Source organism: Ursus americanus, chromosome 7, assembly GCF_024610735.1.
Source record: "Ursus americanus isolate L20-20 chromosome 7, mUrsAme1.1.p, whole genome shotgun sequence".
In the NCBI taxonomy this organism is placed as follows: Eukaryota; Metazoa; Chordata; class Mammalia; order Carnivora; family Ursidae; genus Ursus; species Ursus americanus.
Window position 1 is genome coordinate 35496298 of NC_142133.1, and position 24514 is coordinate 35520811.

At 36.7% G+C, this 24514-nt stretch overlaps 1 protein-coding gene across 1 annotated transcript in view; it reads left to right on the forward strand.

The window, feature by feature from the left end:
* Window positions 1-1473: 1473 nt before the first annotated feature.
* The window catches only part of GMCL1 (germ cell-less 1, spermatogenesis associated), a 36017-nt gene continuing 12976 nt past the window's right edge, over window positions 1474-24514 (forward strand). Inside the window, exons 1-10 of the mRNA XM_045788173.2 lie at window positions 1474-1991; window positions 7386-7509; window positions 9234-9330; window positions 10448-10545; window positions 12928-13040; window positions 13678-13743; window positions 15622-15706; window positions 17872-17962; window positions 19700-19837; window positions 21771-21840. Of these exons, the coding sequence (XP_045644129.1) occupies window positions 1732-1991; window positions 7386-7509; window positions 9234-9330; window positions 10448-10545; window positions 12928-13040; window positions 13678-13743; window positions 15622-15706; window positions 17872-17962; window positions 19700-19837; window positions 21771-21840 (1142 nt within the window). The 5' untranslated portion in view covers window positions 1474-1731. The remainder of the gene's footprint in view (window positions 1992-7385; window positions 7510-9233; window positions 9331-10447; window positions 10546-12927; window positions 13041-13677; window positions 13744-15621; window positions 15707-17871; window positions 17963-19699; window positions 19838-21770; window positions 21841-24514) is intronic.

Here is a 24514-nt window from a genome sequence, read left to right on the forward strand (position 1 = left end):
GGGCCCCAACTACACATAGTGCTGATGGGAGTATAAACTGGTGCACTCTTTTCAGAGAACAATTTGGCAATAGTTAATAAAGTTGTAAAGCTCCTAGGAAATCCACTTCTAGGAGTCTATTTGGTGAATCTTTGCACATGGTGTTCATTGCTACTCTATAAGAACATTAAAGTAGGGGGCGCCTGGGTGGCACAGCGGTTAAGCGTCTGCCTTCAGCTCAGGGCGTGATCCCGGCGTTCTGGGTTCGAGCCCCACATCAGGCTCCTCTGCTATGAGCCTGCTTCTTCCTCTCCCACTCCCACTGCTTGTGTTCTCTCTCTCGCTGGCTGTCTCTATCTCTGTTAAATAAATAAATAAAATCTTTAAAAAAAAAAAAAACATTAAAGTAGAAACAACCTTACTCCCTCAAAGGTAAACAAATTGTGGGTTAGTGACACAATCAGCAGTGAAAATTAACTGGAGATTTGTCAACTAGATAAGTCTTAAAAGTATCATTTTGAGAACGGAGAAAGGTGCAGAATGATAGGTACACTATGATTCCATTTAATTATATGCCTAAATGTTCTCAAGAACATGTATTACTTATGGGTATAAGAACATGTATGGGAAAAATGATACACACTATTCTCAGGATGGTGGTTACAATGGAGGGAGAGAGAGACTGAGATGGAGGGTGAACTCGTTCTATATTCTATTTAAAAGAATGAATCAAAGAATTTTAATTTTAAATTATCATACTTGTGGTGGGTCCATAGGTGTTTATCGTATTACTCTGAGTAATTTATTGTAAATACTTTATTTACAAAGTAGCCGAAGGGAGTCAGGGAGTGAAAGTCGGCTGCCCGGAGTCCATAGCAACTGCTGTACACTTCAGGCAGACAGCTGTAAATTTTGCTTGGGCCTCCAGAAGGCACTGTAAGCCCTGCCAGTCCCGGTACCAGACCCTACCCAGACGTTCCATTGCCGCTAGGAGGGAAGCTAAGGAGTGCAGGGAACATTTGCCACAACCCGGCTAGAGCAGCAGAAGGCTGATGTTTAAGAAACACAAAGGCCTAGCAAACTCCACATTGTAGGTCCTCCTCCTCCCCGAGGAAGCCATGCCAAATCTCCGCAAAGCGTGATCCCAGCAAATGGTGAGCTCTTCTAAGGAAGAACCCAAACTGCGCCGTCCTTTTAGCCCCTTGCCTGGCACAGAGCCTACTAGGTATCCGGAACTCAAGGAACCTTTGCAAAAAGAATCAATGAGGCGCAACTCCCGGTCGAGCCAATACAATGAGGTGTGTAAAGTAACGCTAAAATCTAGGTTGGCCCCAAAGCTCACGGTAGTGTGAGACCCAGGCCGACCGCAGGCCAGCAATCACCCAAGCGCCTAAGCTATTCCCAGTTCCAGCCCGCGTCCCTTTCAGTGCAGGCTCCACCTACCAAGCACACTCGTCTTTCCCCGCCTCTTCCGGAGGCTCGCCGCGCGCACGCGCCCTCCGGTCCACGCTTTGTTGCGAAAGCGAGGGGACGAGGTCCTGCGGTCCCGGCGCGCCGCGCGGCTAGACGCGGCGGGCGGGGCGGAGGATGGAGGCGGTAGCGTCCGCTGCAACGGTTGGGGCTGCGCGTGAGAAGGTGGCGGTGTAAGCAGCCGGGCTGGGTGGAGGCCGGCAGCGGCCGGGCCATGGCGGGAGACGGTCTCCGTTGGGCTCCCTGAGGTGCGCTCCCTGAAGTCCCGGGGAGCCGTGGTCCATGGGCTCGCTGAGCAGTCGAGTGCTGCGCCACCCGGGGCGAGCCCGAGCCCACCAGGAGCCGGGTTCTGGGGCGGGGGGCTCGACTCGCAGGCCGGAGACTGGCGGCGATGCGGCCGGCCACGGCTTCTGTTACTGCCCGGGCAGCCGCAAGCGCAAGCGGAGCAGTGGGGCCTTCTGTTACTGTCACCCCGACTCCGAGACAGACGAGGATGAGGAGGAAGGGGACGAGCAGCAGCGGCTTCTCAACACCCCGCGCAGGTACGTGGAGGGACGCGCCCGCACCTGTTGGGCGATTCCAGGGCTGCGCCTGGGGACATGCCGGGGGCCGGGTGCTCTTCGGGGTACGGTGCTCCCCAGCGGGTGAGGAGCCGACGTGCCCTTGACCGGGAAACGTGGGAGCCAGCCGGATGCTGAGCGGATGGGGAGCGCCTTGGGAGACGCCTGGCGTTCTGGATTATAAACCACAGACGCTGCCCGAGTGGTATTACAGCTCCAAGATGAGACTGGCAAACGCCAAGCCAGAGCTTGTGCCTCATTAAACCTTAGACTGGAACGGCTGGCTGGCCTTCCTAATACACCTTTGTCCTCTCTGAGTGGGTGGCAGGAGAATGAGTTGTTTTGCATCCGGTTACCTTAAGGGGCACCCCTACTGTCGTCCTCCAGTGTAAAGGGAAGTGATTGCTTACGCGAGGAGTTCTCCTTAACTGTAAAGGTGAAGTTTATCAATAGTGTACATTTGTTCCTTACTTGGAACAAAGTCTTTCAAGTCTCTAGTACTTGAACGTTGACTGTGGATGTGTGTGTGTAAGTCAGTGCTGCAGCTTAACCTTTTTTTGAAAGAGTTGAAAAACAGGATGTTTACTTGTGAATTAGAAAATTAGAACGTAGTTTATGCGTAGAATGTTTTCACATAAAGCAATCTCGTTGCTTTTTTTTTTTTTTAAAGATCATCATTGGGTTCACATAAATGTAATTTTTTAAATGAAACTTTGAAAAAAGATGTAAAAACTTTGCTACACAAGTGTAACTTACTTATCGTAAAAAGTATTATGGATAACCTCTGTTAATAGTTTGGTATCTAAAAATCTTTCATACAGTTTTATGCAGGAATGCTTGTATTTATTTACAAAAATGGACACCACCGCCCCGCTCCCCCCCCCCCCCCGTCACCCCTACCACATTTGTGGAGAGTCAGTCTAGTATAAAGAACTCAGATTCTGACTTCTAGTCTGGATTCTGTGCTTAATAGCCTTAATTCCTCATGAGTAAAATGGTGATGCTAATACTTACCTTTTAGGGTTTGAAAAATACTAGATTGTGTATAATGCACAGTGCCTGGTGTTGAAGCACTCAGTAAATATTATGTCTCTTTGATAAATTGGCCCCCTTTATTATTACAAAATGTCTCTCTTTATCCCTGGTAATATTTCCACTATTACTTTCTTTTGATAAGTGTTTAAAAGGTATAGTTTTTCCATTGTTTCCTTTTTTACCTGTATCTTTATAATAGGTATCTTGTAGAGAGCGTATAGTTCAGCTAGCTTTTTTTTAATCCATTAGGATAATCTCTGCCTATTAATTATTATTTAGACCACTTATATTTAATGCCATTTTTGAAATCTATGTCAGGGTCCATCCAAAAGAGAAACTATGCCGTAATTAAACCGGGAAAAATTTAATACAACCATTATTAGCAAGTAATGGGGAAATAACTACTGAAGGTAAACTACTAAGGTAAAGAGATCTCTAAAAATATACAGGAATAGAGCATATAAGAGTGCAATCACAACTTCTCAGACTGAGACAGAATACCCAAGGAAGGAACAAATTTGGAATATAGCCATCTTTCCCCAACTGAGATTCAGATACTGGAGGTGGTGTGGCCATAGCCCATACTAGATGGTAGAGAAGTTTACTGAGATGTGGTAGGCTAAGGCGGGCAAGCAGGCAGCTGCCATTGGGATGCCAAAAAACTTGCTTGGAGCCTGTCTGGCCCACAAAGCCAAAAATATTTACTGCCCAGACCTTTACAGAAAAGCTTTGCCAACCCCTGAACTACATGAATGGCCTAGAATGGAAAGTCTTTAAAGCAAACCCTTATTAGAAAATACATTGAGAATTTAGTATGTTTTGTATCCGTGGAAGAGACCTGGCTATTCAGCCCAGCATGGATGAAGGGTGCAAGAAAATATTAAGACCTAGAAATTTGTGTGTTGGCATCAGTTATGCTCTCTGAGGTTGTCTGATGTGCTCTCCCACCTCAACCAACTACTCCATTAAAAGCTTTGGCTTCCGTGCCCACCTTCCACTTCATTCACACCTTTTGACAACTGTATTTTTTACTTTTACATTAATGTAACTTAAAACTCAGCTGTTCTGCAACCAGATCTTGGGTGTTTGCTGTGCCTAGACTGTCTTTAAATTTTGAAACCTAGTAAACAATATTTGTTGTTAGAACTATGTAAATACTGTTCACTGCAAAGTCAAGTAGTGTGCTAAGATTATAAATGATACTTCCAGGGTGCAATGTCACAACTCCTTGTTCTTCTATTGGTGAAATTTTCTAACCTCAAATTTAAGTACAATCGTTTTTCTCATTCCATCAAGTGCTCAAAGTCCAGCCCTGTTTTCATTTGCATCTTATTGCAATAGTTCCCTTTTTTGTATTGCTTTTTTATTTTCCTAGAGTTTTCTAACTGCCTTCCCCCTCCTCACCATTGACAAAAGAATACTATTCCTTCATTATATATTCAGGTTTTCTTATCTTTCCAAACACATTTTCATGGTGTCCTCCAAACCCAAGACACCACCCCCCCTCCCCCCCTGCTCCTGGATCCCTTCATCTTCCTGTTCCATTCTGGATCCATTGCTCTCCAGGTCTGCACTTACCCTGGGACTTAATTTTACCACATCTCTAGGATTGGATCTACTGTTTTTTGTAGCCTGGGTCTTTTTCTCTCTCACCCATTTTAGAGAACTGCATCCTCATGTATTTTCCTCAGAAAGGGTGCAAACGGAGGTAACTTGTGCTTATCTAAATGTAAATTTAGTCTTTCACTTTATTCACCCTTTGGTATGGAACTCTAAAATAACTTCATATCCTTGTTGATATTACTTCGTTGTCTTGTAGCCTACAGTGTTGATGAAAAATAGGATGCTGGTCTAATTCTCTTTTCTTCGTAGGTGACCTTTCTTCCCTCTGGAAATTTTGGAATTTTTTTCTTTGGTATTTTGGAATTTAACTAGAATGTGCTTAAGTGTGGGTTTTTAAATTGCCTCAGCACTTGGTTGATCCTTACAATCTGGAGACTAGTTTGGAGAAATTTTCTTCCATTAATTTCTCCCCTGATTTCCCTTTTCCTGTTATTTTTGTTTTCTCTTTTTGGATTCCTCTTAACCAGATTTTGGATTTCTTGGAATGTACCTCTTTCTCTTTTCTTTTTTTCCTTTTTAGGTCTTTTTCACTTTATGTTCTGGGAAATTTCCTTAACTTTCTCAATCAGCCTCTGTTTTGGCTTTGTAATTTCAGTAACCGTGTTTTTAGTCTCTAAGAGCTCTTTTTTCCCTTGTTTCCTTTATTATAGTATCCTGTTGTTTTATAAATGTAATAATCTCAGATATCTAGATATACTAATTTTAGAGTGTTTTAAGTTTTCTTCCCCTTGAATTAATATATTTCCTCTGGGGCCAGTTTCTCTCTTTTTAATAGTCTTTAATGCTCCTAATTCTCTTCATGTTGGGTCATCCTTGGTTGTCTGTTTATATTTAAGAACGACTAACGTGTGTGTGTGTGTGTGTGTGTGTGTTTTAATTGAGTAAATAGATCTATTTCTACTAAGCCTTCCCTTTAAGTAAGAAGACTGACTACTAAATTGGGTGTGGGTGGGGCATGCTTTGTTTTAGAGCAGAGATTCCCAAACTTTTTTTGTTCACAGCACCCTTAGTGTCTCAGTAATTTTTTTTCATGGTACCTCTGGTCCTAAAGAAATATCTCATAGTTAGATTCAAACTACTGCTTAGTAGTAGTAGATAGCATGGTATCTGAAAGATGCTCCTGAGTTTGGTGTGGTGCTCCAGGTGCTTTGACATGTAGTTTGGGGACCATGATTCAGGGTGAATGGGTTAACAGCTCACAGGCTACAAATTCCTCAAATACCAGAATGAGGATTGCTTTGTCTGGGGTGCCAACGCCTTCCTGATAGATTTGTCCACTCCTTCCTAGAACAGCCTTGGAATCTTTATGCCTGAGTTATCTCTCTTCTGGCTCTCTCTATTCTGTGTTCATACATTGTGGAAGAGGCCATTAGGGGAACATGTTTCCCCATTTTCAGCCTCACTTTTTGCCTTTTGTTTCTCCTGAGACTCTTCCCCTCAACCCACACAGGCTTCTGAAGGGCAGATGGGCTTCAACCTGCATCCTAGACCTTCATGATGTATTCCGGGCTGTGGCTTCTGCTGCTCTTTTCTATTACATTTTATTTTCTAACTTCCAGATCCATCAAATTCTCGTCAGGTGATAAGCCCACCCTTACTTTCTGCTGTTGCGGGCTTAATCCTTTCTGTACTTTTAATCTTTTGATGTGATTTGGGGATGGTGCCATCAGAAACTGGAAACTATATTGTCCCATTTATTTCTTACAGTAACCCAATAAAGTGATTACTACTAATATCCTCTTTATATCTGGGGTAACTGAGGGACTCAAACCCAAGTCTCTCCACCACCAAAGCATGTGCTATTTTTACTGTCTGTTGGGAAGACGTGGCAAACACACTGGTTCAAGACATCATCTGAAACAATTACTTCATTTTTTAAAAGATTAAAAATTTTTAACTACCAAGAAAACTTGTCAGGATTGGCCAGGAATATAAAAAGGTATTTATCGGCCTCTGCCTAGGGCTTTTCTTATTCATTGTACCATCTTGGAACAATGATTATCAAACTTAAAAAAGTATATAATTAATCTTTTAAATGAAATCTTATGCAGAAATCCCTCAGATGCACTGCTGCTTTAGCTGAAGTTAGGTGAGGATGCCCAGGGTTTATTCCTCAGCGCTCTCTGGTGGCCCCGAAGACACTTCTCCATTGAGCATAGTTGTGAAAACCTTTGATGTAAGGCTGCAAACCATTTGTCTAATGGGAAAAAAAGTTGTTTAGTTTAAGAATGATTTGGTACCAAAATAAGATTAAATGTAAATTATTCTAAAAATTACTTGGGTAGGTAAAATTTTTACTCTTGTTCTCCGTTTTGTAGTTGCATAGAAGTATCATTGCAGTTGTATTGAGAGCCTCCATAGTACTGTTCTCTAAATGAGGAAGTAAGCAAAAAGCACTGTGCTGACCTACAGGTAATTCATTTAGTTCAATAATCACAAATTGCAAAAATGGTGCACAGTGAAAGGTCACATGTACATGCTGTCCCATCTAGCCACTATTAACCCTCTTGGGAATATAGTACCCTAGAGATAACCACTGTTATTAGTTTCTTATGTGCTCATGCAAATTTGAATATAATATCCCTCTATTCCTTTTACACAATGGATAAGTTGGCTTTATTTCATAGAAATTGAACAAAAGGAGTATTTTGAGTTGTATGCAAAATCAGCAAAACATTCAGTTTTACACATATATAATATTTGCTTTTCTTTTAACAGGAAAAAATTAAAGAGTACCTCCAAATATATTTATCAAACATTATTTTTGAATGGTGAAAATAGTGACATTAAGATTTGTGCTCTAGGAGAAGAGTGGAACTTACACAAAATATATTTATGTCAAGTAAGTATTTTATTTTTCTATTTGAGTAAACAAGGTGGTTACTTAAAAATAACTCAAACTCTTTCAAGTCATGTTCTTTCTAATTGCATTTCACAGCAATCTCTTTGCATGGACAGTAGTTGTTTAAGTCCTCTCATCTCATTTCAGAGTCTTGTTTTATCAGAAATACAGCACACACTTAGTTTGGTCTAGAAGATAGATTTTTATTTTTCCTTGTCATACCAGCCCAGCAAATACCTTTTTGTCAGTTACTTCAGAAAGGTTCTTATTTTGGTGCCTTTCGTTGACAAAAGGGAAAAAAGTTAGGGGCAAAATGTCTAAAGTTAAGATTGCTAAATTTGTTTATTTTGTGTATAATTATTTAAATTGGATGAATTTAGCCAAAATGGTATTTTGTAGATATGGTTGAAAGTGAATGAAAAGTTCTTGACACTTACTCTTCTTTCCTTCTGGAAAATGCAGTTAAATTAAAGACAAGACCCAGCAAATACAGACTAATTCATTTAGCTGGTATACCTATTTGGTTTGTGTGCTGACAATATTACCATCTGCTACCCCATTTTAAAGATTCAAAACTCTCAAAATGAAAGAAAATGTTGCTCTAATGGCTCAAATATTTTACTCATTTATTCTTTCATCAAATGTATCTATTCTTTCTTCAAATCATTGTTGTAGGCACTGGGAATAGAACAGTGAACAATTCAGTTTTTATCCTATGGAGTTTATATTTTCTCTGTTCTTCACCGTTTGACAATAATCACTGGTAAGACAGTATAGTATAAGATTTTCAGTAGAAATATTTTAAAAGAACTTTTTCTATAACATTTTAATCATAATGTTTTTTATTTAAATTTTTTGAATAAGTTTACTTTGGCTTGAAGTTTATAGCTCAGGGAATATATCAGAATATCGGTCTCAACTTGAGGATAGGGTCCATATCTTTTTTTTAATCACTGGAAGCAGTTTTGTGAATTTAAGGATGAGAATGCCTCAGTGAAGGCTTTCCCTCTCAAGAGAAGCTGTATTGATTATAGTGCAAACCACATGCAAAAATATAGTAGGCCCCCTAAGGACAGAAACAATGTCTGTTTTGTTTACTGCTGTATTCACAGTGCCTTATACATACTAAGTATTCAGTAAAATTAGTTAATATTTGATCTATTCCAAAGTAATTCTAATTAGGAGAGGTACTATCTAGAAGGTAACTAAAGACTTCATCCATTCTGGTACCTTACCAAGAATTAAGGCCATTCTGGAATTTTCTGATTAGATAAAACTAAACTTTAGATTTATCCTCATTTCTGGGGATCATCCCATTTACAGCCACTAACACAGTAAGGATTCAACAGTAGGAAGGTTCTTAGTCTTCACTCCTCCTCAGTGCATGTTTATGTATTTACCTTGTGTGTTGTCGTGTTTATGAGAGTCTTAAATACATGATATATTTTCTAAGCTTGAAGGAAAACCTGTAATAGACTCAGAAATTGTTTTAACCAAGTAAAAAACTAATGTAAGGTTCAAATAATAATACAGGAATTCAGTTCAGATAGTATTTTGACATTTTCAGTTTCATTTTCCTGTAGACATGTTTGGCAATTCTTTTTCTCTTAAAATAATATGGACTTATTTTGATAGAAGAGTTGCTTGGAATTAGAAATGGGAAAATAATTTGCAAGACACAGAACGTACTGGATAATTGTTTTTTTGTTCTGTTTTTTTTTAAGTCTGGCTACTTTTCTAGTATGTTCAGTGGTTCTTGGAAAGAATCCAGCATGAATATTATTGAACTGGAGATTCCGGACCAGAATATTGATATAGAAGGTAACCCCCACCATAATTACTGTTATGCAGAATTGTAACGTAAACTTTTTATTCATTTAGTAGAAGATAAATATTTTCTTCCAATCTTGTAGGCTAGAAAAAAGCTCCATTTAACACTCCAGGGAGTCAGCTTTGTATTGATTTGCTCCATAGTTTTTATCAATTCTGTTCTATCTGTCCCTAATCTACTTAGTCATGTAGGCCTTATCAGTCTGCTTACTTATGTTTATAAGTGTATCTGCCTGGGATATGGAGGATGTAGGGTGAAGGAAGAAGAGTATGACTATTTTTAAAAATTACATAGAAAAGCTGGTAAAAAAAAAAAAAAAGAAAAGAAAAGCTGGTAAATAGTGTTTATTGATTATTCCCCATGTGTGAAGACTTTCTCTGGGAACAGTAGGATATGAATCATGTAATCGGTATCTTAGAGCTCTGAGTTCTTAGATGAGGAAGCTCAGGCCCAGAGGATTTAGGGACTTATTTTAGGTCTCAGCAGTTTAGTGCGCCTCAGTCAGCCTATAGTTCTCCTAATTCCCATTCCAGTGCTCATTCTCTGCTCCCCTCTTTGATTGCCCAAGTGTAAGTACCCAGTACTCACAACACAGGCAAAGAGGAAAGCTAAGGATATTCATAAACACACACAAGAGTGGCAGTGGAGAGAAGGAAGGACAGGCCTAGATAGCTGTGGTGGCTGGGGGAGAGTGTGGCATGGAGAAGACCAGGAGCTATTCCCCACTCCCCAGGAACGAAGCACTGAAAGCACCAGGGTTAAGATTATCATGGGGTCTGTGTACTTAATGATTGGTCTACTCAGGGTGTCTTCATAAAACTTTTTCCAAGGGTATCTTAATTCTGACCACCAGCTAATGTCAAGATTAGATGTGGAAGAATCCAGCTCTGTTAGGTAGAATAAATGGAAATTTATAACATTATTATTAAGTTAGTACCATTGATCAGTAACCATTATTAGCATTTTAATTAGTGATACTTCTCTTTTATGTACATCCTAAATTTAGACATATGTCTTAGAGTATAAAGATGGTCATTATTGTTATTTTTGTAATACCTTTATAGATATCACTGTTATTTCATTCCCCGTGTCTGCTTTTGCTTTCAGCACTGCAGGTTGCATTTGGGTCACTGTATCGAGATGATGTCTTAATAAAGCCCAGTCGAGTAATTGCCATTTTGGCAGCAGCTTGTATGTTGCAGTTGGTGAGTGTGCACATAATTCAAAGAAAGGATCACAGTTGGATCTTTGTTTCAAAGTATCTATTCTAAAAACAAAAATAAAGCTTATCATTTTACGATTTTTAAAATAAAAATGAAATGTGTAAATATGTCATTTGTGATAGTCATTTAAAATGCTTACCCCCAAAAAATACCACTAATAAAATAAAATGCTTAATGAAAACCAATTTATTATAGATGAGGGGGTCATCATGTCTGTTGTAAGGTAAATGCAGGCTATTTCAGTGTAGATACCTTAGAATTACTATAATGTAAGAATTTACTTGTCTAAGTCCATTTACAGATTTCTGTTCATTAATGATTTATCTTGACTGTTATTAAGCAGATCACTTATGATTACTAATTCATTTAGGTCATGGGTTTAAAAAACATTGAGTGCTTACTTTGTTGACTTTTTCTTAATTATGAAATAATTGTGGTAAACCACATAAAAACATATAATCCTTTGGTAGAATGACAGATTTGTTCTTTCAACAAATATATTGAGCAATGTGTCAAACTAGGCATAGGGATCTGAAGGTAAATTAAGACATAGTCCCAGCCTTCAGAGAACTCACGGTATAATGTGTGTGTGGAATGGGAGCAGGAGGGTTAATAAACAGACCCAGAGATAAAGTAAGAACTGTCCAGTATTATAGATATGATAATAAACATCCTGTAGGATTTAGTGGATGAACAGAAGGAGTGGTCAGTTCAGCTTGGTGATGCAAAGAAGGAAGTTGAGTCTTGAAAACTGAAAATGTATTTATCTTGCAAAGAAAGAAAAGGGGAAGGAAGCATTTTATAGAGTAAATTAATACTCTGAGAAGTGAAACAGTAGAGAATCAGAGAATCTGTGTGCACGTGGCTCTAGCACAGAAGTGAGAGACACATACAAGAAGCTCTAGCACATGAAAGGAAGGGTTGTAGAGAAGGTGGCAGAGGCCAGATTGTGAAAATCCCTCTATACCTTTTAAGAAGTTTAGACTTTATATGTAGGTACTTTTGGAAGATTTTTTAAAAATTTATTTATCTGAGAGAGCTTGCACGTGAGTAGGGGATGGGGCAGAGGAGAGAATCCTCAAGCAGACTCGCTGCTGAGCGCGGAGCCCCATGTGGGGCTCGATCCCATGACCCATGAGACCGTGACCTGAACCGAAACCAAGAATCGGATGCCCAACCGACAGAGCCACCCATGTGCCCCCTTTTGGAAGCTTGTAATCAGAGGAAAGACAGTGGTGTTTTAGAAAGAATACTTCAGAAATAATGTGAAGGATGTACTGAAGAAAAGAGTACGTTAGAGACAAAATCTTATTGCGGTAGTGTCTAAAGTAGGGCAGTAGCAATAAGCATGGAGAGGACAGACTGGATCACAGGAAGATTAATCAGGGATAATCCACTGGACTTGGTGACAGACAAGATGTTAAGAGGAAAGCAGAAGGGGCTGGGGGGCTAGTCTCAAATGATTTTCAGGTAAGTTTAAAATCCTAATGGAGTCAATATTGTATTATGATCTTTAGAAAAAATTAAGTTTCCTTTTCTGTGACATTTGTATAATTATTTATTTGAAGTATTAGTAAATAGCTTGCTCAATATATTTAGCTGAGATTTAATTTTTTAAATGTTGTCATCCTTTCAGTACTTATTTTCAAAAAGTATACTTTATTTTCTAACTTAAGTCCTTTTGGTTTTGTCCTAAATCTCTTTTCTGCATTATCTATGTGACTTAACTAACTAACTTAATAATATACTTGCATGATGAATATATTTCAGAAATTTAGGTAAAAAGTGACATTCTTTCCATATATTGAATAAAATTAGTTTGAAATCTTACATATAAACATTTTAGATTAATATTTCAGTGTAAATAATGTATTTGTTTTAGGTGCATCTCTTAGAAATTGAGAAGTGTTTTATACTTCAGTAAACACTTCCTGACGATTCATACTGTTTATTTGCATAGCTCCGTCCCATGGTCGACTGAGTATGTTAAAAGGTCTCCATTTAAAAAGATCAGGCAAACCAGACATAATGCTGCTTAAATTTGCAAATGTCCCAGAGAGGGGAAGAATAAAAAAAGAAAGAGAATAGCAGTATTCATCTCTACTTTACTACCTTACTGCTTTTATCCCCTCCGTTCTGTTTTTCAATTCCAAGTATTTAGTTGAATACTTGCTGGATTTTTTTTTTTTTTTCAGTATTTTTACTGGACTTAAAAATTTAGGCTTGCTGCACTTAATGAGTTTTCTTTCTTTCTTTCTTCCTTTTTTTTTTTTTTTTTTTACCTTTTAATATGTACAAGCACATATTCAGAGCTAATTTTTCCCACGTGAAATGGGCCTTTCCAGTGCTTATTTATATTTACAGGATGGTTTAATACAGCAGTGTGGTGAGACAATGAAGGAAACAATTAATGTGAAAACTGTATGTGGCTATTACACATCAGCAGGGACCTATGGATTAGATTCTGTAAAGAAAAAGTGAGTTACCTTTTTTATTTTTCCTCCCATCCCACTTGTGGGAATTTGGCTGCTTTGGTTTCTTAAAAGAATGTATAGCTATAAGAAAGAAAGAAAAAAAAAGATAGGGGACTAGAATTTTGTTATAAAAAGTCTTTTTTTTACATTTGGATGAATTAGTAAATTCCTTGAAAGTGTTGCCTTTGTAAGTGACCATGGGTGGGTTATACGTGTTTATACATGGCTTATAAAAACTCTGGTCACTCTTTACAGTGCGTTTTCTATTAATATTTTTTAAGTAGTAGGCATCATAGACATTGTATCAGTACACCTACTGGCAATGTTTTTAACTCCTGAGAATTGCAGTACCCATTTTCAAAGGTAATAGAAGTGTGCAAGCCCCTTCATAAATGATGTAACACCAACTTGAAATGAGGTTCTCTTAATTAGAAATGCCCTTATTAATATAAAGGAAATATTTCCTTAATAACTGCTGACAAAAACAACACTAAATTTTCGGTTGTTAAATTTAAAAATTTGAGCATGTTCTGGCAAGACTAATTGTTTTTATTTTAACTAAGTCCTACTAAATAAGTCATAAATACATGATATATTATTTATGTATCATGTAGTAAGAAATTCCATGTTTTAATTTCAGGTGCCTTGAATGGCTTCTGAACAATTTGATGACTCACCAGAATGTTGAACTTTTTAAGGAACTCAGGTATTTTAATTTTAAGTAACTTTATAATTAATCATCCTAAAATAATGTTTATTTGTTAAAGTATGCATGTACTTTATACAAAAATATATTACTTATGAAAAGTGAATAATTTAATGAAAGGTGTCTTGAGATCTATGAACTGAAGAAATGGCTTCACAAATCTTGTCATAAATAATATGTATATTATGTCTACTATTTTAACCAATTTTAATAGAAAAATTCATTGTGACCATTAAACTATAGAAAAATATCAAGTGTTACCTCACTTTTGCTGGGCTCTTAGAGAATCTAAAAGATTATTTAAAAACCATCTTTACCATTGCAAAATTAAGTTTTAAAGATTTTATTTTAAGTAATCACACCCAACATGGGGCTCAACTCGCAATGCTGAGATCAAGAGTCGCCGGCTCCAACTGAGCCAGCCAGGCACCCCTACAAAATTAAGTTTAAGGAGGTTGTTTTAAACTTTATGCTAGGCCTGATGAAGTTAAATTTGCAATCAGGTTGGCCTTTTGAATAGCATCTGCTTATTATGCCTTCCTGCCTTCCTTCTTTCCTTCCTTCCTGCCTTCCCGCCTTCCTTCAGCAAACACTTGCTGAATGTCCACTGTAGATGAAGGTACTCTGTGAGAGGCTGTGAAGGATATAGAGATGATGATGTCATGGTTTTTGCCCTCAACGAGATCATTCCTTTGATGTCAATTTTACTGTTTTTTTTTTCAAGGGTGGGTGGGGAAGTGGTGGAGAAAAAGATAAACATTTTTATGTTTAAATGCAATATGGAATAGAGAGAATTCAAGCTTCTTTGAGTTTTAAACATGAAATAAAAGAAGTAGTAGAAACGTTGTTTTTATGGCTATCTCCTGGATTCCTGGGTCCTTTCCTTTCCCCTGCCTTTAAGAGGTACTTTGGTAGAAAAGTTTAAGAAACATTTTTCTACCAAAAAAAATCATTACCTAATGATGTCAGGGCATAAACAAAACTCTGCGTTATGTTTGGTTTGAAAATCGTCAGGGCACCTGGGTGTCTCAGTCGGTGAAGCATCTGCCTTTGGTTCAGGTCATGATGCCAGAGTCCTAGGATCCAGCCCCACATCCAGATCCGTGCTCTGTGGGGAGCCGGCTTCTCCCTCTACCTCTGCCCGCTACTTGCCCTGCTTGTTCTCTCCATCTCTCTCTCTCTCTCTTTCTGTCAAATAAATAAATAAAATCTTTAAAAAAAATAATTAGAAACACTTTCATTTTTTTCTTTTTCACAATTTCTCATTGAGTTCTTTCAAAAAGAAGATAAATTGTAGTGGTCATCTTAAAAACCTAGATGTTCTTCTGGCTTTTTATGGCTTGACGGGGGAAAAACAGCTGGTAATGTAATTTCTACTCTAATTTTAAACTAATACATATTTCTTGATCCTACTCTTAATGAGAACATGTTTTATGACTAAGCAATTCTCTTAAGCCTCAATGTTAAAGGTTAAAGATATAGATGTTTCGGTGAATTCTGACAAGTGTCTTTTTTTTTTTTTTTTTAACAATGAATGGGCAGGAAAGGCAAAACAGGAACAGTGCCACTTTATCAGAGCATACTAAAAGTTATTTCATTGAGACTTCGTTTTAACTTGATTAATCAGCAGATCAAAGTTCTTTGTTTTCCTGTCAGTTCAAAGAAAGACCTTTCATAGTATACTCTCTGAATTAAAAGTATCCTTGTGTTCAGATAGGTTATTTCTGTCTAAGATTCTTTTTTTTTTTTGCCCCAACACGGGCAAAAATACCGATGACATTTTCTTTTCATAAGAAAGACCTAAATTTTTTAGTTCCACCAGGGTGTTTTAGCCTGTGCATGAGAATAAACTCACTACCTCTATTTTATCTTTTCTAGTATAAATGTCATGAAGCAGCTCATTGGTTCATCTAACTTATTTGTGATGCAAGTGGAGATGGATGTATACACAGCTCTTAAAAAGGTATTGACATGATATGTATGTAAGGACATCACCTCAGCATTACTTATAATAGTGAAAAACTGAAAACAGCTCGTGTCCAGTGATAAAGAAATGGTGTAAATATAAGAAATGTAAAAGGAAATATGCCAAAATGTTAAAAAAAAAAAAAACTTTGTTTAGGGATTTGCTATCATGAGTGATTTTAATTTCATTCCTTATGCTTGTCAACCTTAAAAGTACAATAGCCAGTTATTTTACCAGCAAAATGGATTTATTTGGGAATAGTAGAACAATTGGAATTTGGGACATGTAAGCTACGACAAACCATAGGCAAGTCCAGACCTCAAAGGAGATGAAGATTACATTATCGAGGAAAAAGAGGAAGTTGGAAGTGGCTGCTTTGAATGAAAGCGTGTTGGAGGAAAGCTAGAGTTCCTTGTTGTCTGAGTTGTGGTATCTTCTTATTGGCTGAACTTGTTGCTAGGCAAGAAGAAATTCTTCCTTTCTCCTGTTAGAGTAGTAAAGTTGGCTTCTTCCTGTTGGGAATGCAGGTACCTCTCTTACTGTTGGGTCTGCAGTTGACAAGTGGTAGGCCATGAGAGCGCCTGTCCTATTTCCTTTGTTTGGTTTTAATACTTTTCTATCCTAGGAATATGTTTCTTTTTTTCTCAGATTTTTTTCAAAAACAAGCATGATGTTGTTATGTTATTTACATAATCAGAAATGTTAAATAATATGGTTTTCAGAAATGTTTTCGAAGTTGAATTAATGACTTTATGATGAAATTTTCACTTTTTCTAGAAAATGGTGAAATTCTTTAAAGACCTTATTTACACTTCAGGCATATGTGTCATTTCAAACTTTTGAAAGGTTTTAACATTTTTAATTTTGTTTTCACAACTCTGAAGAGACAAATCAGCTATCATTCTTGTTCTATAGATGATAGGACTTAGGACTTAGAACTTTTACAGTTACCAAGTGGCAGACTTGAGGTAGAACCCAGATTTGTGAGCCCTAGTCCATTGCTTTTCCTACTGAATAATTTTTCCTTTAGCCTTTTGTCCCCAGCAACAGAGTCTCCATTTAACACAGCTTTGAAATCTGAGAATGAGACACCTTCTAAGTTATATCATTGGAATTGCTTATTTTGTGGTAGAGATGAGATTCTATTACTGTTCTTTTTTTTTTCAAGGAAGTTTAGTAACTGAGTTATGTAATCATTGAAGGAAGGGTAGACAGGCCATTTCTGTCTCTGAGCCAGTGGTAGCATTCATTGTTTCCTATTGTTGTAATTGCTTTTATGCCGGGAATGGTAAGCGCTCACTGTGTGCCAAGCACTATTCAAAGTAGACATAATAACTCTTTTAATGTTCTATGAGGTATCATGTTCATTTTATAAATGAAGAAATTAAGGCCCAGAGAAATTAGGTAATTTGCCCAGCTGTTAATTGGCAGGACCAGGATTTAAAAGTCCATACCCCCTAACTACTCTGTATATTGTCTTAACAGTAATAAAACAATAAGAAACTCTTTTTCCCTTGTTTAATAAATTATTATTAAATAATCTATTAAATTATTATTAAATAATTAAGATTATTTTTATAACCTTACACAACATTTAGCAAAATTGAGTTAATTGATGAGTAGAATAAATTAGTGTAAAATTACTAATGTAATATATATATCAAACATTTACCATTTTGTGTAACTGTACTGCATTTGAGGTCATAAATACTTTTCGGGAATTCATTTATTATTTATTAATTTATTATTTATTATAATTTATTTATTCTTTATGTTTTAGTTTTTATCATTGGACCACAAGTAAAAGCCATGATGAGCGGGAGGGAGGGCAAAGAGAGAGGGAGTGAGGGAGAGAGAGAATCTTAAGCAGGCTCCATGCAGCATGGAGCCCAATGCAGGACTCAGTCTCCCAACCCTGAGATCATGACCTGAGCCAAAATCAAGAGTCAGATGCTTAACCGACTGAGCCACCCAGGTGCCCCAAAGCCATGATGAATTTAAAGCATGTAAGCATGTCATATAATAGTTCTACTTCTTTCAGTTGCATGTACAGGAAATTAAATTTTTAGATATTATGTTTTAAGGTGGAAACAGTTTGAATGTAAAATTGTAACATGATGAAATCTTGTAATTTTTTTCTTAAATTTACTTTTTTAACCTAGTGGATGTTTCTTCAACTTGTGCCTTCGTGGAATGGATCTTTAAAACAGCTTTTGACTGAAACAGATGTCTGGTTTTCTAAGAGGAGAAAAGGTATACCTGAAATTTTTATTGAGAACTTGTTTTGGGGGCCTTAATAAATAAATTTTAAAAATTTATTAAAATCAGGGCCTAACTTACTTGTAGACCTAGAGAATTTTAGATCTGGTGAGGACCTTCAGCAGTTTTAATTCAGCCCCTAATTTAAATTGAGAAAAGTAAAGCTGGATAAGAAAAATGCCTTGCCAAGTATTAACTGAACTATTACTCCTTGAACTAGCACCGTAGTTTGATCCCCTGAACTATTGCCTTTCCCATTTTATCAACGGCAGGTCTTGGTGATTATGTTTGTCTTTTGTTTGACCACATTGAATTTCCCCTAACACATTAACCCCATCTATCAGGCAACAGTTCTTAACACGGGGGGCCCATCTACAGGCTTCAGGGTATTGCTAACCCCCAAAATTATATGCAGAACTTTATACATATGTATGTGTTGCATGTATTTTGCAAGGTGAGAACTTCATATCTTTTGTCAGATTCTCAGAGAAGACTGATCTAAAATTCTTTAAGATCAGCTGCCATTAAATTCTTTCTTATTGGGGTAGAGGTGGAACATGCAATGTATCTCTTTTGTACTTTGCCAGAACAGATAATAGGCAAAAAATTTTAGGTACAAAGAAGTGGATAAATCATAATCCTTATTAGTTCATGATTTTCTTAGTCCAAGGTCATTTTTGGTCCATGCATAGCCACCTTTTTTGCTTATTTTTAATAATATATTGAGCCCCCACAAACAAATCTTCAAGTACTAGAACATTAGTAACTTCAGTCTACTCCTATGCTTCTCTCCTGTTGTGTGTCTCTGACTTTCCCAACCACTCTCTTGAATTTTGTGTTTATTATTCCCTTAAAAAAATGTTATTGCATTGTGCATGTAGGTCTTAATATACATAACATAGAGGTATGCTAGTAAGCTGGTCTTTGAAAAAATAATCCCTGGCTCTCAGCGTCTTAATAATTTCCATGATATAAATTCTCCCAGTGTGGCCAATTCCAGGCTACCAATATGATGTCATTGACACTGAATGCAGAGTTGAGAAGAAATGCACACCATCAGCTCCTATAAGCCAGGGCAAGCCATCTCCAGCACACCACAGGACAATATATCATTTGATTTTAGTTGTTGTTGAACTGTTTCAATACATGTGTTGCAAATCAATGGCTATAGTGTCTATCTTATTTTGTATTTTAATAGAGAATTAATATATTAACTAGTAGTGTTTATCACATGTAGCTAAAGCATAAATTAGATGAATCCCAAGGGACAAATCCATGTCCTTTGTATCTTATGAAGACTCTTGAGTTTGGCATTTGAGCTCTGGACTACCGCTGGAGTGTTCAGTCCCTGGGAAAAGGGTTTCTGGAGAGATACCATAACCCTAACTACCATTCTCAAGCCTTCTTTTCCCAAACCTTGCTGCACTGCTCCAAACCCCAGAAACTAGGTATACAACTGAATTCCCAGTCCGAAGGCCACTTGGGACCAAAGTTAATTTCCTGGGGCTACTTCTTAAATCTCTTCAAGTTTTAATCCATACGCCACAGGTTTATATAATCTTTGAAAACTAGCTTATTTGTATTCTAATTGACATACGTGTGTGTGTGTGTGTGTGTGTGTGTGTGTGTGTGTGTGTGTGTGTGTGTGTGTCCCTGCCCATAAAAACATTTAGGAATAAAATAAATAGATTTGAAAAGAATGCCTATTGAATTTAAACTGTTTTTTAATAGATTTTGAAGGTATGACCTTCCTTGAAACTGAACAAGGAAAACCATTTGTGTCAGTATTCAGACATTTAAGGTTACAGTATATTATCAGTGATTTGGCCTCTGCAAGAATTATTGAACAAGATTCTCTAGTACCTTCAGGTAAGAGAACATGACGAAATTATGATTTTAAGTGATATCTTTCTGATTATATTAGTAATATGTGACATAGAAAAGAGTAAAAAGAGGGGTACCTGGGAGGCTCAGTCAGTTTAGTGCCTGCCTTCGGCTCAGGTCATGATCCCGGGACCCTGGGATCCAGCCCTGCGTCAGGCTCCCATTGGGAGCCTGCTTCTCCCTCTCCCTCTGCCTCTCCCCTCCGCTGGTGCCATCTGTCTCTCCCAAATACATAAATAAAACCTTTAAAAAAAAAAAAAAGAAAGAGAATAGAAATTACCCTTAATCCTAGTAAGATATACATTTTTGTACCAAAGTGGAATCATACTACATAGGTAATTTTCTGTGTTCACATTCTATATTGAGTATTTTCCCCCATCATTAAGCACTATCTGGACTATTTAAATGACTCTAGTTTTCTGTGATACAGTTTTGTTTTGTTTTTTTAAGTATGAGGAAAAAGAAACTAATCCCATCTTCTAGAATGAACATCTTGGTGAATTTCTTCTAGTCCTTTTTATTAATATGTATACATTAAAATAAAAACAAAAGTATAATATGTACCAAGTTTATATATTAATATGGATATTCTTTAATTTGATTAAGTAGTACACTATTTTAGACCAGACTTTTTTTTTTTTTAAATAGGCTATATGCAGTTTATTAATATGCAAAATGAGTCTGTTTCATTTTCTGAGATGCTTCACTAGACCCAACTTGACTTTCCCTTCTGTTATTTTTTTCTGGATTTTTTACGTCTAGACCAGACTTTTAAAAATGAGTTTTAAAGTATTTGAAGTATACTTATACTTCAGTTGGATTGGGAATAAATAAAAGCAGAAAGATAAATATGGTACTAAGCCAATTCTACCTATATTATTAATAATTTTTTTAACTAAAATTTCTAGACTTGTGGAAAAAATGATATGCTTATTAAAGGAAAAAATATAACTTTTATTCCATTTAGAATGAATTAAAATCTCTTTTTAATATGTTACCTAAATCTAATATGCCAAAATTATTATTTTTTTAAAGATTTATTTATTTTAGAGAGAGATACCAAGCTAGAGGGGCAGAGGGAGAGGCGGAGAGAATCTCAGGGCTGACTTTGCACAGAGTGCCAAGGCGGGGCTCTATCTCACAACCCTGGGATTACAGCCTGAGCCGAAACCAAGAGTTGGATGCTTAACGCCACGCAGGCACCCCCCAAAATTATTTTTTGAGTATGCATAATTTTTCTGATAATTTACCTCCCATTAATTAGTTGTTATTTTTAGATAATTTAATAAAACAATTTATTCAGTTTTCTATAAAAGTTACATAAAAACTGAAAATATTACTCTAGGTATGTTTGTCACAAATATTAATATGAGCTATGAAAAAGAAACTATTAAATGGAAGAATCCGCTTTTAACTAAAGATTTAAATCCTAATTTAAATGCATGTCGTCTGGGGCGCCTGGGTGGCTCAGTGGGTTAAGCATCTGCTTTCGGCTCAGGTCATGATCCCAGGGTCCTGGGATCGAACCCCACATTGGGCTCCCTGCTCAGTAAAGAGCCTGCTTCTCCCTCTCCCTCAGTTGCTCCCCCTGCTTGTACTCTGTCTCTCTCTCTGTCAAATAAATAAATAAATAAATAAATAAATAAATAAATAAATAAAATCTTTAAAAAAAAATGCATGTAATCTAAGTAGAGTCTATCCTAAAGCAAAGCAAAATAGTGTTTACCACACTAAAAATCATTAAGCCGTATTGTTATAGCATATTTATAAAATATAAACTACCAGCTTTATTTGTTGCTATTTTAAACTTGAGTTTAGCAATGGTAACAGTTTTATCAAGTTCTTAAAATTTTTAAATGCTTTATGTTTTCCTATATTTATTATTATTTTTTTATGTTTATTTATGTTTATATTTTAGAATGGCTGTCTTCAGTGTACAAACAGCAGTGGCTCGCTATGCTCCGGGCAGAACAAGACAGTGAGGTGGGGTAAGTATGTTAGATCATAGCATTGTTCATAAAAAACAAACAAACCGAAAACAATGTAACTTCTGTGGATGTTTAAATGCATTTATTATATTGAAAGATCAAGAGATGTTAGAGAAAAGACCATTAATCAACTTTTATTCTTATATTTCTGTAACTTTATCAATATTATTAATAATCTTTCTGGTCAATTAATGGAATGTTTGAATAGTCATTTGCTGTGTTTGTAAAAATTGAGTCATTCATAAACTGTATTTCACCTAGTGTTGTATAAGGATTTTCTTTGAGCATACCAAAATATTACTTGAAATAATGCTTTCACAAAGCATGATTTTCATACTTACATACAGGTAAAGCTGATTTTCTTATTTGTGGTAGTAGTATGAAATTCTAATTCTTATTAATTAGCTAATAAGTGTTTTGAAGACCTTTGAGTCTGAAATGAATTAACATAATCCAGTTATAGACGCCTACCCCAGAAACATGACCCCCCCCCAAAAAAATATTTCTGTGCATTTTTCGCTTGAAGGGAAAGCAGATCATCTGTTCTTTCAGTGTGCTTTGCAGTTCACAGAAGTACTTCCACATTTATTATTTGGTCTGTATACTGGCTCCTTGGTATAGGCTGTGTGAGGAGACAATGCATCTGAGAGTGTATATGGAAGAAGCCTTAAGTTTGACCTTTTTTTGCCCCTGATCTCTTTTAACCCATGTTTATACACCAAAAAACTTGCTAAAATATATGACCTGGTTATGTTAATATCCAAACAGTGACTGTATGGAAGTGTTATACAAACTCATAGTAGTGATTAGGAGGTTATTATCCAGGATTCTTGGTTTCTACTTTATTTATAATTTATGTTCCATCTTTTTCCAAATATATTCACAGCATACTTATCCACAAATACAGTAAGATTGTTGAAGTAGAAATAATAACAAATCAAAAAGCAAAAAAACCCCAGAAAGTTAATTATTTAATGGAATTCAGATTCAAAGCATTTGTAATATATGAAATATTTTCAAAATCATCCTCATTCTTTTGTATATTCAGTTTTTAGATGTTAGGTGTTCTTATTTTTCAAGATTTTCCTCATCTGCATCTTTACTGAATTGAACATAGAATCTGACCTAAGAGACTGAGCTGGACTAAGTGGGTTTCCTCCCCTCAGAAGTGTCTGTATGACTGTAGCACCCCAACTTTCATAGACACTCAGCGTCTGCTCACTGCTGCAGGTCTACTAAAGCGAGGAAGACAGTGTATTTCCTGGATGTTAGGTTATAATCCGTTAAAGTCTACCTTCGTGCTTTTCTACATTGCCGACACGGTTATCTTTCTGAAGCAGGAATAGAATTGTGTCACTCCCCTGCTTAAATATGTCCAGGAATTTGATGATAGGGACTATTGTTATTCTTTATGTGTGATATAAACATTTTTTTAAATTCCTCATCCTTAAGAAATTCATACTGGACTATTTACAGATTAAAGGATATGTCTGGAGGATTAGCCTCAAAATGATCGGTCAGGAGGGTTATGGGGAGAAGTGGGTTTGGAATAAAACTAAAACAAGATTATTGAAGCTAGATGGTGAGAAAATTTAGCTCATTATACTATTTTATCTACTTTTAGGTATGAAATTTTTTGTAATAAAAAATGTAAAAGTAACAGAACTAATGCCTGGGAACTCTCTACTATCTACAGGAAAAGTTGGAACTCTTATTAGCATAGCCTGGGGGGGCCCATCCACAGTCCATCCTAAATGTCTTTCACTTCATCCCCTCTCATGCTCATTTTAGGCTCTAGCTGTACTAAATTCTTCATACATTTGGTATTCTTTCACGTTCCAGATTCTTTTTACCTACTATACCTTCTACCTGGAATGCCCTTCATCTGCATAGAATCCACCCCTGACCTCTACCCCAACAAACTCCCACTCAGGCACAAATAATACCTCCTCTGTGATGATCTCTCTGTAATCACAGGCAGTAAATCTGCCTTCTCCATGCTCCTAACGTCCCGACTCTCTCCACAATATTGTAATTATTACTTACAGGTCTAGTTCTCTACTAGACTGAACTCTTGGGTGTCGAGGACATGTTTTATGAGTGTTACATACATTTACTTGTTTTTCATATATTGTATTTCAGGATTTTAATTTGATGATGATGATGTCCCCAGTATCTAGGCACTTCATAAATGTTGTATATGGTGAATATGTCGTATTACTTTTATCATTTGGAATTCCAAACTAATAATAATGCATTTTTCTGTTATAACTTGAAATAACAGTGTTTTTCTTGGTTGATTAAGGTTTTTAACGTAGGGAACCAAGTAAAGATCACTTGATAAAATTCTCCAGCTGTTTCTCTTAAATACTGAGTTTGTGTGGTTGTACTATGTAAAAAATGGCTTGGCTGTGAAAGCAGTAATGTCCAATGGTAGATGATACTAAGTCACATCTTAAATAATGGATTTTAACTGATTTTACTTCGTAGTTAGACTTTTAAATGTTTTATTTTCTTGATGAGCACAATTTCTCATAGACATTTTTTTCTTCTTCTCTGGTTTGGCTGAGCCCTAATAAAAAGTATTCTAGAAGTCAGGGCAATAAGTGACACATTGAAGTTAATTTTTTTTTTTTTTTTAAGCAAAGGCAATGGGCTAGATTTAATCAATGCA